A 16922-nucleotide genomic window follows, 5' to 3' on the forward strand; every position below is an offset into this window, starting at 1 on the left:
CCTATTGGCTCCCAACAATATTCATTAGAAGAAAGGAACATCAAACTTAAGGTTATTTTTGAAAATTTTTAAATGACGGAATCTCCTGTAATATATGGCTATATATGGTCCCAAACCGTGGAAAGCTAAAAGCAAGAATCTTATTTCAAGTTATTCATTTTTCCTATGATTATTAACTATTTCATGAGTGATTAGTTACTTTTTTGCTGCAAGTAAGTACTTTGACATCCACCTTTCTTTTCCTTTCCTCCTCCTGGGATATAACAGATCCTTTTTTTACATATATGACCAAAAATATATGTCAATCAAAAGCTACAAGTGAAATGTTGAAACAAAATTTGAGAATCAAATACGAAGGAAGACCAAGGTTTATGGGAATTTCTTAGTTGAATAGAATTGGGTCAAGAGTGAAGATAATGCACATGATAAATTTTTATTGGTGGACTTTTTCTATTCTGAAAAAGAAAAAACGCAATCTTCACTCTTCATTACTAAAGTTTATTCAACACTGGTAAGGACATGCTGATTATTTTGGGTGTGTAAGCTTTACTCCCATTTGACATACACTTTCATTAATTGTACTCCATGCTTCTCTGCTCCAGTCAGTGTTTTACATGACCTTAAGATGCGAGTGACATGGCAAACAAATTCAGCAATGGCTTTGTTGCATAAAGCCAAGTCCATGTATAGAAGAATTCAGCATCAGAGTTGGTGACAAATTCATTGTCTAGATTCCATGGCCGAACGTTTACGTTTTAGAATTGCATCGCAAAGCTTCACAGCATCACAATTATCTTTGACATTATGCACCCTAACAATGTTAGCTCCAGCCAGAACACCCGCTGTTATAGAAGCAATGGTAGCAGGATCCCTCTCAACAGCAGAAGGTCTGGAACAAATGTCACCTAGAAATCTCTTTCTTGAAGGTCCAATAAGTATAGGAGCACGAGAGATGGCAAAGCTACTCTTGGCAATCTCAGCTCGGATAGCAGGAAGTCCTGTGAGGATATCCAAATTGTATTCAGGTTTTTTTGAGAATCCGATACCAGGGTCAATAATGATCCTCCATGCTGGGATTCCTGACAGTTCTGCCTGCCTAACCCTTGAATATAACTCGGAGGACACCTTCTTGCAAACATCATCATATTTCAGGTTTTCACTGCTCTGCATAGTGCATGGATCCCCCCTCGTATGCATCGCAACATAAGGAACATCTAGATCTGCAATGACCTTGAACATATTAGGATCTAACTGCCCTGCAGATACATCATTTATAAGATGAGCCCCTCTACTAACTGCTTCTGAAGCAACATCAGAGTAGAAAGTATCAACAGATATGAGCTTTCCCTCTAACTCAGGCATTGACTTTACAGCTTCTAGGACAGGGATTAATCTACTTAATTCTTCTTCAACAGAGATCCTAGATGCCTTTGGTCGCGTAGACTGAGCACCAATATCAATTATATCTGCTCCCTCTGAAATCATTAATCGAACTTGCGATACAGCAGATTCCACAGACGGGAAATTCCCCCCATCACTAAAACTATCTGGGGTCAAATTAAGGATGCCCATAACGGAAGTTCTCAAGGACCAATCAAGTAAGCTATTTGCAACAGGCATTACCCTACATATACCTTCCTGTCCAATAAGTGATTCCCCGCCTAATTTTTCCCATAATTCAAATAGTCCACCAGAATGGCTCGAAAATGAATGCCAACTAGCAACTGTATCATTGTCAATAGCTGATCCCAGTAAATCCACCAAAGGGGCGATAACAAAAGGCCGCTCCCAAATTCTTTCATGAGGTATATTGAGAATATCAGATCTAACTTTATATTTACCGTAGAATAAAATGTCTAAGTCGATTGGCCTTGGACCATACCTTATTCCATCAGTTCGCCCGAGGTTCTTCTCAATTCTTTTGAGCGCAGCCAATAATTCATGTGGACCTAGTTTAGTAACAGCTCTAACTGCAGAGTTGATAAAGCAAGGTTGATCAGTAATGTATGCTGGTGCTGTCTCATACAAACAAGCATGCCTTGTGACCTGTATGCCTGACTTCTTCATCATTTTCAAGGCTTCCTTGAAGTTATGAACCCTATTACCTACATTACTTCCCAAAGCAATCACCACATCCTCATCTTGTGAGTGAGCTTCCACTGAGGAATTTTGTGCTGTGTGAAGACAGGAGAAGCTCGATACTGCATTCAAAATCAAAACAGATCAATGAGGACCACAAAATAAATATATAATTTAGAAACAGTCCAATTGAATAAATCATACAAATAAAGGGGGGAAAGGGGGGGAATAATTCATTCATGCTCTACAACTTGATTCCGAAGTCTTATGATTGAGAATCTTTGGCTTTTAAAACTTTAACTAATGAAAAGCCAGTCAATGACTAATACAGGAATAAGACCTTTTACAGTTACAATATCTAATTCACCACACACATGGATCTAATTTGATTTTCGGTATATGGTCATAGAAAATTCAATCACAAAAAAAGATTTGATGAAGCTTTACAAAAAGGTAGCTTGGTTGAGAAATTTAATTCTAAACATTACCATTAAGATACTTTTTGGCCGTGAAAACCTGATGCCTGGGCAGTCCCAGACACTTCAGTATACCCATCTGAGCAGAGGCTTCCGTCTTGGAGAAACTTTTAAGTGAAATATGCCACCGCTCTGGTTTATTGAATGAATTACACTACAAGAAGGCGGCATGGTAAGGAACCAATATCAAGAACCCTCAAAGCACATAGATAAATAGAAGAAAACCTGATATGCTTTCAAGGACTGATCAGCAGCCTCTTTTCTCTTATCACCATACTTGATTTCGGCCATAATAGTTCCCCTTCCTGCAAATGACAAAGCAAAAACAATCAAATTCCAAATTCCTCAAATAGAAAGACGTCAGAGAGAATGAAACGAGAGAACAAAATCAACTCACATCTTATAAAAGAAGACACTAGGTACACCACCAGAACAAGATGGAATAAGGTATTCATCAATAAAAACCATGATATCAGTGCAGATATCAGTCAACTCAGATTCAACTTTGTTCCTATAATCCTTAATCATATAAGTAGCCACCATCAAGACTTCAAGTTTAAATAGGTACTAATTTTATTCCTCATGTGAAGTGTGTATGCTACACAAATCAGTTGCAAGTTCCCAATGATATCCAAAATGCCTCTTGTCACTTAGGTTGCGAGAACCGAACCGATCAATGAACGGGTAAATTAACTGGTTCATTGGTTTAATGGTTCGACCGGGATTCAACCAAAGTTCAACTGATTTAATTAAATATTAAATAAAATTATTAAAAATTCAACATATAAGTCCAAATATTTAAATTTAATAATTTTTAACCTAATAAAATTTAAAATTTCACACTTTTACCTAATAAATTATCAACAATTTATCAATAAAAGTTCATAAACAACATCAAACATCAAAGTTTATAACTAAAGTAGATCAAATCGCACAATAAATGACAAACATAATGTTCAATATAGAGCCAAAAAAATTTAACCATCAGAAAATCAGCAGCCAACAAAAATTTAACCTTCAGAAAATCAGCAACAACATCATTCATTTCCCATAATCAGCAACAACATTTCAAAAAATCAGCAACTCAGAAAAAGCAGACATTAATAAAATCATTATTATTAACTCAGCAACTCAAACTTAAACCCTGCAACTCATAATTAAACCTAACTTAGTAACTCAGAAGACCATCAAAAAATCAGCAACAACATCATTCATTTCCCATAATCAGCAACATCATTTCAGAAAATCAGCAACTCAAAATAAACAAACATTAACAAAATCATTATTATTAACTTAGCAACTCAAACTTAAACCCAACAACTCACAATTAAACCTAACTCAGCAACTTAGAATTAAACAAGACCATCAGAAAATAAGCAACAACATCATTCATTTCCCATAATCAGCAACATCATTTCAGAAAATCAGCAACTCACTAAGCAAATATTAACAAAATCATTATTATTAACTCAACTACTCAAATTTAAATCCAGCAACTCACAATTAAACCTAACTCAGCAACTCACAATTAAACAAGACCGACAGAAAATTAGCAACAACATCATTCATTTCTCATAATAAGCAACAACACTTCAGAAAATTCAATAATCAACCATAATTAACGGTGGCTGCACGATGGAGGGGAAGGAAGATGCGACACCGCGACGGTGGCTTCCAAGTTCGCAATTTCGTCGGCAGCGGTAGCAGGCAGTGGCTGGACGAAAGTGACGGAGGAGCAGGAGCTTGATGAGAGGAGGTCGGACTGGCTGTGTGTGAGGGAGGCAAGAGCGTGTTTTGGTTAGGGGGCAGGAGCCTGGGGCTGGGGGTGGGGCTGGTAAGGGTTACCGTCGGTGCCCTAATGTGCTACAAAACGACTCCATCTAAGCTCAATTCAAAAAACCGACCAAATTATGGTTCAGTTCGACCGACCAATTTCCAACCGATTTGACAGTTTAAGAGCGATGTTTGAATTCTCCGATTTTTACATCTGACCAATTCGCTTTTTTCTTTGGTTTACGATTTGACTGGTCGATAGGAACCGATTTTTAGAACCTTGGTAATCATTTGTTACACAATTTGACTAAATTTTGATGACAGAATGCACCTCATTTCATCAAGAAGGGGGCAGATGGGGAATTGGAGATAGGGTCGAGGGGGGTATCCGGCATCGACAAATGGGCTTGGCTTTAACTTTGGTAGAGAGAACGTGAGCAAGCCCATTTACTCAATCTCTTTGGCATACGGTTTAAAAAACATATCTGGCTTATACCCAAAAATAAAATAAAAAATAAAAAACATATCTAGCAAAAAATTTAAGGTTCTAAAAATCAAACCGGTCAAACCGCTTGAACTATTGATTCATCAGTTTAGAGGTTCAACCGAAATAATCAAATTATAATAAAATAACATATCAAATTTTAAATAAATATATAATTCCAATTAAAATCTCATAATCACATTTAAATACAATGCACGAGTCAAATATTAAAAAATATATCAAAGGTCAAAATTTATATACATATAAAATTTATAATATTATATGAAATTTAAGATAATCACGAAAAACAAAAAAAAATTATTGAATTAATCAAACCAATAATAAATATTCAATCATCTACTTATCTAGTTAATTCAATTCATCTATTTTTTCGTTAAAAACAAAGATGAAAAAATTATTTTTTATATAACAAAAGATTGGTCAAAATCAAGGTCCATCCATATTCATGTGTGAACTTGTTTTATGCTATAATTTCACTTATCAAAGCATGCCAAACATCTCTCCTCATTTCACCTCCCAAATCAATGAATTTCAGTATCCAGCTATTTGATTTACGGATGATATAAAGTAGAACTATCAATTATTATTAGACAATGATATTAAAAATTTAAAATGTAGCATCCGATGCTCGATGGAACAAAGCATACTTATTGTGAGCAGAAAAAATGGAAATAGCAGAGTCAAAAAGTGCAGACCCTAAAGGCCCAACCGTTGCATTCTCTACCTTTAATCCTTGTTGTGTAAGATCCATTCTCATGGCTCTCTTCTCTCCCAATAAGTCAACTACTTGAACGTGTATTTGAAGTTATCAATAGAAAAAGATAATGATCCCTTTCTCCTTGCAGAAGAACTATTCTAAACCCCTCCTTCTACTCATAATGAACAAATAGAAATTCTAACAAACTTTTAACAAAATTTTCAGCATAATTTTAATAAAGATTAATAAGATTTTCAGCTAATCACAATTTTAGCAAAATTTCAGCACAATTTTAACAAAGATTAAACATCTTTTTTCAAAAATTAACCAAAAAGAAAAAAATACAGTAACAATACAATATCACAACAATCCTTAGGTGTTTCTTAGTTGATACTCTCATTCATACCTAAAAAATCACCAGCAATCTAATAACAATACAATCCAATTACAATATCACAGTAACCCACAGCAACTCACTCCAACCTAGTAATCTCAAGTCTCAACAGTCAAAATTATTCAATTCAGTAACAAATCCACAGATTAACTAACAACAATTATTCAACCCAGTAACAATAGTAAGGTTCACAAACTAACTAACAAGTAACAAGAATTATTCAACAATTATAGTTTAAAAAAATTAATACCTAAAACTAAATGCCAGAACAGAGCAGTAGAGCATATCAGCAGCAAGAAAGGAACATGGCACGACCAAAGGGCTGACGTGATGGAACAGAACTGGCGCCGGCGAGACAGTGGCTGCGCGACGGAGGCAAGAGGTGAGGCCGGCGACGGTGGTTTCGAAGCTCAAGCGTGGCTGCACGATGGAGGAGAACAACGTTGCGACAGTGGCTTCAATACTCCAAGTTGCGACGGCGACGGCTGCTTGCCGGTGGCGGGACGGAAGTGAAGGAGGAGCTCAATGACGATGAGAGGAAGGGTGATGGCCTGATGGGAGTGCTACGCGTGTTTGCCATTTTGGAGAGTCAGGGTTGGAAGTGGGCTGTTTTAGAGAAACTAGGGTTGGGAGTGGGATGTTGGGTAATGGTTAGGGAGTTCCTCAACAGCGTTTGGGAGAAATTTAAAAAACCGGACGGGTCACAGTTCGTTTCAATTGACCGGTTCCCAGCCGGTTCGACGGTCCAATGACGATTTTTTAAATCTCCGATTTTGGCATCTGTCCGAAGACAGATTCTGAGAACCGGACCGATCATCGAACCATTTTAATCACTGATTTACTGGTTTACGGTCCAACCGGTTCAACCGGTGGTTCAACCAAAAAAATCGTTTTAGAATAAAATAATAAATAAATTATAAATATACAAGTATTAAGTTGAGGGTATAAGGTAGTATGAAGTTTTTCCAATGGAGTGGTGAATTATTCTTTTAGGATTTCCTTTTTTTTTTATAGTAAATGCAAAATTGCCACATGAAAGCATGATACCAACCAAGTACAATTGCTCATCAGTACACAAAATAAAAGAAATATCTCACAAGAATAGGAAGAATATCAAATGAATTATCATAAATCCAACTGAAAAAAATAAACATAATACTTGAATAAACAAATTTGATAACATTATTAATAACAAAGTTGGCAGTGGACTAGTGCTAGAAAGGCTTCACCAAATGAAGGAGCATGCAGGCTTTAAGAGACAATAGACTTGGATTTGTGCAGCAGCATTTTGGATGAGTTGCTTTGAAGACCATTTGGTAAAACTAAGCTTTCATGGTGAAACTAAGGCTCCGTTTGGTTGATGTATTTGATGAGACATAGACACAGAGACACAGACATTAAAGACATGGACATAAAATATTTGTGTCTATGTATTGTGTTTGGCAAAAATAAGAAATAAGACACATATATTTAAAAAAGACTGAATTACCCTTCATTCAACCACAAGTTTTACCACTATTACAATACACCTATTATCCCAAACAATACATGCCATCACCATTAAATTTTTATTTCTTCTAATAATTTTTTATTTCTTCTAATACCATCTTAAATTATCATTTAAATATTAAATATATAATTGTTCTTGAAAAAAAATAGAAAATTAAAGTTCAGAATTTATCAAAGATTAATCAAAATTTAAATAAATAAAAAAATTAAATGTACAAATTTTTTTTTGAAAAAAATAGAAAAGTAAATTTAGTTGTAGAATCTAAAAGAGAAAGAGAAAAAAAAAGATTTGGGAAGATAAGACAAATTTTAAAAACTCAATAAGGGTAAAAGAATAAAAAATTAGTGTCTCACAAGTTGTGTCTCAGTGTCTCACCAAATTGGAGGTACACAAATTTAGTGTCTCCGTGTCCATCCGTGTCCTTCGAAAATCTGTGTCTCACCAAACCAAACAGCAGACATGTGTCACCGTGTACCACTGTGTCTATGTCTCAGTGTCTATGTCTCAGTAACCAAACGCTACCTAAGTGCTCATAACAAACAGAAACAGTTTCTCAAGATACATAAATAAGTGCTCATCCTCTGAAAATAATCATCTGAATTGGTACAAGGCAGGAAAAAATGACCACAAGTCTCTTTACCCAAGTCAAAATAAACAACTAAATCTGAACTCAATAATCAGCCTTCAGCACCAAACATTACAAAACATTAACCAATAATCACACTAAACCTGCAACCAGCAATTACAAAACAGCAACAAACATTGTACATTATAAAACATTCCAAATCAGTGATGACACTAAACCTGCACCCAGCACCCAGCACCCAGCACCCAGCACCCAGCACCCAGCACCCAGCAACCAGCAACCAGCAACCAGCAACCAGCAACCAGCAACCAGCAACCAGCAACCAGCAATTACAAAACAAGAATCTTATTATAAAATTGATTTTCATCATTGGCCATAGCGGAAACAACACTCTTCCCATGGCCATCATCCTTCATTTCGTTATTATTCCGATAATGTGAAGATTAAAATCAAATTAGCTCAAATTTCTTTAATAAAATGAAAATATGAGAAACATTTCGACGAAAATGAGCTGCAACCGAATAATCGAATCAAATATAATTATTATCACAAATATAGGGTATGATAAAGGATGAACTGATATTCAAATAGTCACCATCACGATTCGCGATTATGGGTCCCTTGTAATAAGCTTTTGATATCCATTCAGAATTTCCATCAAAGTACTACAACTTTGAATCTACGATAAATGCTTAAAAGCAATCACAACTTCACAAGCTGAATAACAAAAGACCAATACACAAATTAAAAAAAATGAAAAGCTGATTGAAATAGGGGAAAAAGAAATCCAAGGGTCACTTTCGCTGTCATCCAAGGTTATGCCGGATTGGAAACAACAAAAAACCTAAAGCAGCTTAGGGGTTTTTTGGGTTTGACAGCTCCAAATCAAAAACAAATTCACTAACCTTCCACTGACAGCAGGACGACGACGGCGACACGACGGCGCAGCAGCTGGAAGCCTTGAACAGCAAAGTCACCGACGAAGACAGGACGACGTGCCGAGCTAGAAAGCCTAGAAGAGAAGGTCTAACCGTATGGATTTGGGACAGGGGAAGGAGGAGGCCACGGAGAGGCCGACAACCACGGACGGCGGCGGCAGTTCCATTGACGAAGCTGGAATTTAGGCTTTGCCGTTTGGAGAACCTTAGGGCTTGAGTGTGTGGGTGTTTGGTGTGTGTGGGGGTGGGGGGGGGGGGGGGGGGTATGTGGGTGAGGGACTCGCGTCGCATGGGGGGTGAGGTTTTTTTATTTTTTATTTTTAAAAAAAATGAAAATGACGTCGTTTCTTAAGAACCGGTCGGTTCTCGATCCGGTTCAACCGATCAGTTACCGACCAGTTCAACGGTTTTTCAGCAGTTTTAAAAATGACGGTTTTAGGAAGAAGACCGGTCCGTTTTTCATGTGGGTTCCCGGTTGAACCAATTCGATCCGGTTTTTAGAACATTACTCCGAACCACTTTTACCATCGGTTTGACCGGTTCGATCAGCCAGTTCGAACTGGTTTTCAGGGGCAAAATCATAATTTCACTCAATTATTTTGAAATAAAATATTGTAATCCCTTATATACAATCCTTCACCCGCAATTGTGTTGCAACTTACAAGCACTATATAGATCGATGACAAATAATGAAGAGAAGTAGAATTCAATTTAGTAGATTAATATGGTGTTTCATTATTTAAATTTAACAAATAATAGTGTATAATAAAAATGATTTCGTCTTATTCCAACTGAACCTCTTTGTTCCCCCTCCTACTATAATATATGAACGTGATATAACCCGATTATGATATAGAATTGACTAATTATATGATTCTTAGTTTCTTGGATAATAAATAAAATAAAAAGATAGAGGCACCGGCACACGCGGGAGTACACACATTTTAGAATTTGGATCCTCTAAATTTTAAATTTGTACTTTAGAGGGTAAAGTGTGATCTTCTACTCTTAAATTGTTTCTCTCTCATATTTATTTTTGGTCCCACCTATAAAATAAATGGTGAGAGATCACACTTTACTCTCTAAAGTAAAATTCAAACTTTAGAGAATCCAAATCCCACATTGAATTTTATAATTACCATCACTCGTTGTTTCATATCATTAAAACGCCAAATATTAACAGGAATCCAAATTCATACCACTACATCATGCAATATTTCTTTAGCTTTGAAATGTGCAACAGTAATGTGGTGAAAAAATTGTCAAAAAATCATAATGACCTTTAATCGAATGATTTGAAAGTTCATGCTATTAAACTCCTAACAAATGGTACAAAGCACTTCATCAGTTGCAAATTTGTGACACTCAGGGTCCTTGCAGAAAAACAGTAACTCCGTAAAAAATTAGTCATCTCTCTACCAAGGCCATGAAAGCTGAAAAATCTGAAATCTGAAATCAGAATTCAAAACCTCACAGATAATACTTTCTTTGAAAGAAAAAATTGGCTGAAACATTTCTTTGAGTAACATCCAGTTCCTCTAGATTTAACCAATATACTTGTACAAAACTGAATCCAGGCAAAAAGGTGACTTTTGACCTTTCAAGAAGACTCTGTTTCTGTGCTACCATTGTTTTCTTTAAGAGCCTCAGAATTTTCACTTGCGACTTGCTCCTCTTGCTGTGCTTGCTCAGGCTTTGCAGGTCCTGGACCAGCTGATACCTTCACCATTGATGGTCGCAAAAGTCGGTCACCAAGTTTAAAACCTTTCCTGAATTCTTGGATTATGATGCCATCCTCAAACTCAGTTGAATCCTCGCGCATAATTGCTTCATGTAGCTTTTACAAGTAAATTGCAAATTATAATTTATCAGAAAAATTTATCATATCAATCAGTCTTTCATACCTCTGAAGATCACTACATGAAATATTCAAAGAGACTAACGCATTGCGTTTCATTCAATGAAGTGGCTGATGCAAGCGATTTCAAAGTTTTATATCTTACAGCAGCCAGCTAAAAATAGTTCTCTAAAAATATGTGTTGAGATTCACATACATAATTTGCTACAATGCTCTCCTTTTTTTTGGCAATTTTGTCATACAGATTCAGACTCACCAAGTTGGCTCAAAATAATCAAGAATTGCCGAGTTAAAAACGAATCCAGGTCTTCATGAAACCTGAATAAGCTTGATTAAGTGTTTGAAAAAGTTGATTGAATTTCGAGCCAACTGGTTTCTGTGCCTGCATCAATCATGTATGACATCATTATGCCAAAATGCAGAAGAAATGATGGGGCCAACAATATACTTCTAAAACATTGAGATAATTTTCATATAAGGAGAAAAGGACTTCAAAATCTCAGTGATAATCCAAGGAAGACAAATCATATTGAACAAGTCAAACAGAACTCAATATGTTTGGATTAATGGTAAGTAATGCAGTAGAGGAGAATGGAACACAAGGTTGTGGAATGGAACAGGAAAATAGAGTAATTTTTTTTTACTTAATTGTTTCAATAAAAAAAAAATAGGTTCTATCACAAGACACCCAAATCGGGAGGACCAAAAAATTGGAAATTGTAATGGAATCGGAAGGAAATAATTCCATCACTAACCATTCCATCCTACTAAAAATTAAGCAATTCAAACAATGGAAGCTATTAAAATACCTTGGACTCCATTTTCATCTCAAACCAACAAACCAGACAGGATAAGAGCAAAGTGTCCCCAAATGAAATTGACAATTACACTGGCAAGTGTATGGGTATTTTATACTAAACTACTAACACAACTTAAATAAATACTAACTGTTTCAAAACTATCCTACTATTAAAAATTTAAAAAGAAAAACAAGGGCGGGAGGAATTCTATTTTTGGACAAAACATTATCACCTACATGATAATAAGATTTTCTCCTCAATTGAAAAGTCAAATTTGTTTGACATCCTGGAAATAAAAATAAAATAAAATAAAATAAACTGATTACCAACTTACCAATGGATCAAAGGGTTTTCCAACTGTCTTAACTGGTTCAACTCCAAGTGCAGTAAGAATTTCCATGAACTGTTTATATATGCTCTGATAGCTGTTGTTTATTTTCTCCTCTCCTTCTGTCTCCACCTTGATCTGAGTTTTTGCTCTCTCAAAATTATCCAATACAGGCAACAAGCTCTCCATAACTTCCCCCTGTGCATTAGTGACCAGAGAAAGGCGATCTCTCTCGGTTCTCTTCCGGAAATTGTCAAAGTCTGCACTAATCCTTAGAATTCTATCCTTCTCTATTGATAACTCTGCAGATAACGAAGCTATTTTCCTTTCAAGACCTATTTTCTCATCTTCAATGGACTTCAAATATGATTCCAGCTCGGCAACTATGGCTTCATTATTATTAGCTACCGCTTCTTTGTAAGACTGCAGTAACTCTTGCAAGGGTGAAGATTCCTCACTTTCATCAGCCTCACTAACCTCATTATGGCCAGCACTGTCCTCTACATCAACAGCACCATCCTGTTACAAGAGTTCACCAGAAAATTGAGCTAGAACATGGAAAATCAACTAATCCTAAAAACTCTTGACTCATCATTTTCTTTATCCGAGATAATCAAAGTTGCAAATATCAAAGATAGGTATGCATTGTGTGTGATTCTTAGATAAGCTTCTTAAAAGAACAAAACCAGAATATTTTTGTTTTCCTTTTTCAAAATAATCTATCCAACCACAATCTAAAGTTCATAATTTCAGAGTCACAGTTTGCCCAAAATAAATTTGTATTCTGGAACGGTCCAAAATTATAGCTTTCCTCAGGTATCATAAACAATTAAAATAAAACTATCATATATTATCAATTTACCATTGAATATCGCCTCAATTTTTTATAGCATCACAAAATGCAAAGTATGATACACACTACTTCAAAGTAAGTGAACATAAAAGTCTCTCATTCCAGTACAGTCCTTCTCAAACCAAGAAATTTTGCAATCCAAAATTCAACTAGGTTCCGATTTCACCCAACCACACAAAATTTGAAAGGAAACAAAAAAAGAACTCAATTTAATTCCAAATTGAAACTCACCTCAAGCTGAAGCTCAGGTTCTTGAACTTGAGGCGAGGCCTCGGTGTCTCCTTCGAAAGCGAAAGGGGCGAACTTCGTGAAGCGCAGGGAAGGAATTGAAGGGAACCGCAAAGTGGTCCTTCTGCAGGTAGCAGTTTGTCTGAAAGAGGGAAAGGCGACGCATGAGGGCTTGGTGGGGGCGGCGGCGGAAGAGGAGGAGGAGCGCGGCGGCAGGATACCTGGCCGGAGAATGGGGGTTCTAAAGACAGTGGCCATTTTGGAGAGAAAAATGAAGATTGAAGAGAGGAAGATAAGGGGAGGGAAGTGAGAAGTGGAACTGTGGAAGGGGAAGTGTTAGCTGTCAGGTGGCGAATGGGGTAATTACTGTGGAAGACATTGGTGGGTGATGGGGCTCCGTTCGATGGCCTCTTGGTATTTCAATCTGACGGTTCACCTGCCTTCGTTTTGCCTTCTGTTTTATTGGAAGAGAAACCTTGAGAAAGATCTCGAAGGATTAATAACTACTACTCTGCCACAACAATGAACAACACTGATAGGCTGATAGCTAAAATTTAATAAGTAAAAAATAACAATGTGTTGTGATAAGAATGAAATGGAGGACCTCATCTTTTTCATACGGAAATGTTACGTTACTAAGGTCCTTATATTTAATAAAAGTGAATAAAAAAGCTTTTATGCATGTATAAATATAAGTATTTATTTAAAATTAGTATATGTTTATGTGTTCTGTACGAAGTAATACATAAAATTATATAAAAAAATTTTGTTAAAATTTAAATAAAAAATATCTATAGTAATTATTATTATTATAAATATTTTACAATTTAAAAATATTAAAAATAATTAATATTTATTTTAATTAATTTGGATTGGATAAATGGTCAATATATGGTAGATTAGTCATGAATTTGTCGAGTTAGAAAATCTGTAGAAAAAAATTGTATTTGTCTTTAAAATAGATTAATTTTTCATTAATAACAATACTTATGGACTTTTGTTTTGTTAAAATTTACTTGGGACGATAATTTTATTTGTTAGTATCATATTCATTCTTGAAGTCAAAACAATATAATCAGTATTGTTACTTGTTAAAACTTCGCATTTTATGAAATGATTTCTAAATTTTCAAATTCATAAACTTATGTCATTACAAAAGTTATTAGATCGATCGATTAATATTTTTTGATAACATAATGTACCGAAATACCATCGTTGAGGATTAACGTAATAACTTTAGTGGTTATAAAGAGATTTTTACCTTTAAATAAATTATAGAGAAATTAAAAACAAAATTGATTGCTATTTTTCTAACAATTTATTTATTTATTAGTTTAAATTAAAATTAAGTTATATATTCAATTTATATTTGTTTATTTATCCTAATGATTGTATATAATAGATAATATATTTAAGTATGTTTTGAAAGAAACTATTAAATTTTATATAACTACAAGTTAACTATAAAATTGAAACTAAGATGAAGTGAAATATAATAAATATATGAGGACTGAAAGTAAAATAAATAATTAAAAATAAGATAATAAAATAATTAAACAAAATTAAAAAAAATAGAAAAACAATGTATCTAGTTGATAAAAATACACAATAAAAAAAGTTAGTATAATCAATGAATATATGAAAGACAAAAATTAAGATATATTTTTGTTAAAAAATTTAAAAAAAATATTGTGAAGAAGAATCTATTAGTTAATCAAGTTTTATAAAAATATTATTAAAAAAATTTAAAATATTAATAAATAAAATAATAACTCTTTTAAGAATTATTAACCAAAATACATAAAAGTACATTTTGATTCATAAATATAGAAAATAATAAGAGAATGATTTAAATTAAATTCATGTATTTTATTTTTTATTTATTATTTATTAAATAATTTAATATTTATTTAATTTTAGTCAAATAAGATAATATAATTAATTAGTTATAATTAATGTTATTCACCCTAATGGTATAATTGAAACATATTAAAACTCTAAAGGTAAAATTAAAATTAAATATTAAGGATAAAATTAAAATAAAGTTGCATTTGCTATCTTGTAAATCTTTTTTAATAAAAATTTCATTTATACATTTTCAAATACATCACTTTAATACAAAGATAATTTTATTAAAAATAAAAATTATGATAAATATCTCATATATTTGTTAATAAATTATATATAAATATTTTTTTGAAACATATCACTTTTATTATATAAAAATAACTTAAATATCTTTAAATGTGATTATGATAATTATTAAGTATTATATTTTTTACTAATTTATATTTAATAATTTATCTCTAACTTTTAATTATAATAAAAATGTAAGATATGATGTAAAAAAAAGTTAAAGCGACATTAATTTTTTACTAACAAATAATATATTTTTTTATTTTTAGACATTTATCTATTTTTTTAAATTATATATTTTAATTTATATAAATTAATGACAATTAAATGTATAAAAAAATACTAATTAATAAAGAAATAAAATTTAAGATAAACATGTCTTGAATAAATTGAAATAAAATAAAGAATTTTAATTATGATTATTAATTATAATCACATATATTTACTTCAAGATTTATATTTCGGAAACTCAGTATATTAATATTCTATATTTTTATGTCTCAATTTTAGACTATCACAAACATTAGTTACTCTCCAATAATGACAATACTTTTAAAAAATAAACATAATTAAATGATCTTAAAATTATATAATAATTTTTAAAATAACAAAAAAAATATACAATTACCTAAAATATAATATTTGTATAGTAACTGAAATTTAATTGTCAATATAAAAGTAACATATAATATCATTTTGTATTCAAATAAGTGTTTAATCAAAGAATTGAATATTTATATAATAATATGACAAAATAAATTAAAGTTTGAGTTTAACATGGCAAGCACTCAAGTTTAAATTTTCATACATTAATTTATTTTTGATAAAGTGAATTGTGCAATAAAAAAATTCATAAAAAAATTCATATATTAAAATAAAAAATAATTTATTTATAAATACAAAATTAAAAAAATTATTCTTAAAAGTTGAATATGCAAGTAAAAAAATAAATTATAACTTGCAAAAATTATCTCTAAAATTTATTACAATAAATAATAAAACTGTAAAAGTCATGTATCTATATAAATTAAATTATATTAAATTATAAAATATTTAGATATTTAATCAACCTAATTAATTAGTTTGTAACTGATTTGATTTAATAATTTTAAAAAAAATTGAATAACCATTTTTAGAAATATACCAATCTAAATAATATACATTAAAAATAAGAAAAATATAACTAAATTATATAATACAACATTCTATTCCTAAAAATTTGTTTTATAGCAGATTTGATACCAAAATATTTATCATCATTTGTGGTATAATCTAATTTCACATTTAAACGTTATTTTTATAAAAAAAATCGTATTATTTATATTGAAAAAAATATTTATTCACTATTATAATTTAAATAGAATATAAAATAGATATTAAACTAATTTCTTTTAATAATTACTTAGTCACAAATATTCATCAAGAATATAAGATTTAAGAGCATACAAAGCAAATATAATACCTACAACTTTTACACTACCACGATAAGATGATTATCATAAGTCTTTTTAGCATAAATTAAACAGAACAACATATAATAATAAAGAAACAATCAAATCCAAAAAAGTTATAGAATACCTATCATACACTACGATTATTAGTATTGAGAAAGCTTTAACTATTTGTTCTTTTATTAGCTGTCTTTTTATCTACTCTGCACTTTATCTACGAATATGTTAAGAATTAAACTTAATCTTCAACCTTTTAAAATCCCATATATTCTTGTCAAATACAATATTATTATGTCTTCTTTTTTTAGAA

The 16922-nt window shown here is 32.4% G+C and overlaps 2 protein-coding genes across 7 annotated transcripts; both read right to left on the bottom strand.

Moving 5' to 3' along the window:
* Window positions 1–368: 368 nt before the first annotated feature.
* Window positions 369–4586, bottom strand: LOC130941316 (folate synthesis bifunctional protein, mitochondrial-like). Of its 5 annotated transcripts, XM_057869780.1 has the most exons (6): window positions 4169–4586; window positions 2953–3295; window positions 2781–2860; window positions 2568–2709; window positions 1883–2201; window positions 369–1795 (listed from the first exon to the last, which is right to left on the bottom strand). In XM_057869780.1, exons 3-6 carry the CDS (start codon window positions 2844–2846, stop codon window positions 721–723), a joined length of 1602 nt encoding a protein of 533 aa, XP_057725763.1. In that variant the 5' UTR covers window positions 2847–2860; window positions 2953–3295; window positions 4169–4586; the 3' UTR covers window positions 369–720. The 5 variants fall into 5 exon arrangements, with proteins under 5 accessions (XP_057725763.1, XP_057725761.1, XP_057725759.1 ...); XM_057869778.1 differs by having other exon boundaries at window positions 369–2201; window positions 2953–3066; XM_057869776.1 differs by having other exon boundaries at window positions 369–2201.
* A 5663-nt stretch (window positions 4587–10249) lies between these two features.
* On the bottom strand, window positions 10250–13478 carry LOC130939173 (uncharacterized). 2 transcript variants are annotated; one of them, XM_057867275.1, is made up of 3 exons: window positions 13029–13459; window positions 11951–12463; window positions 10250–10795 (listed from the first exon to the last, which is right to left on the bottom strand). In XM_057867275.1, the coding sequence occupies exons 1-3, from the start codon at window positions 13281–13283 to the stop codon at window positions 10559–10561; spliced, it is 1005 nt and encodes a 334-aa protein (XP_057723258.1). In that variant the 5' UTR covers window positions 13284–13459; the 3' UTR covers window positions 10250–10558. The 2 variants fall into 2 exon arrangements, with proteins under 2 accessions (XP_057723258.1, XP_057723259.1); XM_057867276.1 differs by lacking the exon at window positions 10250–10795 and adding an exon at window positions 10848–11198 and having other exon boundaries at window positions 13029–13478.
* Window positions 13479–16922: the final 3444 nt, after the last annotated feature.

Source organism: Arachis stenosperma, chromosome 7 (genome assembly GCF_014773155.1).
Source record: "Arachis stenosperma cultivar V10309 chromosome 7, arast.V10309.gnm1.PFL2, whole genome shotgun sequence".
Lineage (NCBI taxonomy): Eukaryota > Viridiplantae > Streptophyta > Magnoliopsida > Fabales > Fabaceae > Arachis > Arachis stenosperma.

Coding starts and splice junctions, on each gene's coding strand:
- LOC130941316 (XM_057869779.1), bottom strand. CDS start 2,846: ATGGCCGAAATCAAGTATGGTGATAAGAGAAAAGAGGCTGCTGATCAG. Junction 2,710..2,780: donor AGTCCTTGAAAGCATATCAG/GTTTTCTTCTAT, acceptor GCCTTCTTGTAG/TGTAATTCATTCAATAAACC. Junction 2,202..2,567: donor GGCCAAAAAGTATCTTAATG/GTAATGTTTAGA, acceptor TTTTGAATGCAG/TATCGAGCTTCTCCTGTCTT.
- LOC130939173 (XM_057867275.1), bottom strand. CDS start 13,283: ATGGCCACTGTCTTTAGAACCCCCATTCTCCGGCCAGGTATCCTGCCG. Junction 12,464..13,028: donor AACCTGAGCTTCAGCTTGAG/GTGAGTTTCAAT, acceptor CTCTTGTAACAG/GATGGTGCTGTTGATGTAGA. Junction 10,796..11,950: donor GAAAACCCTTTGATCCATTG/GTAAGTTGGTAA, acceptor TACTTGTAAAAG/CTACATGAAGCAATTATGCG.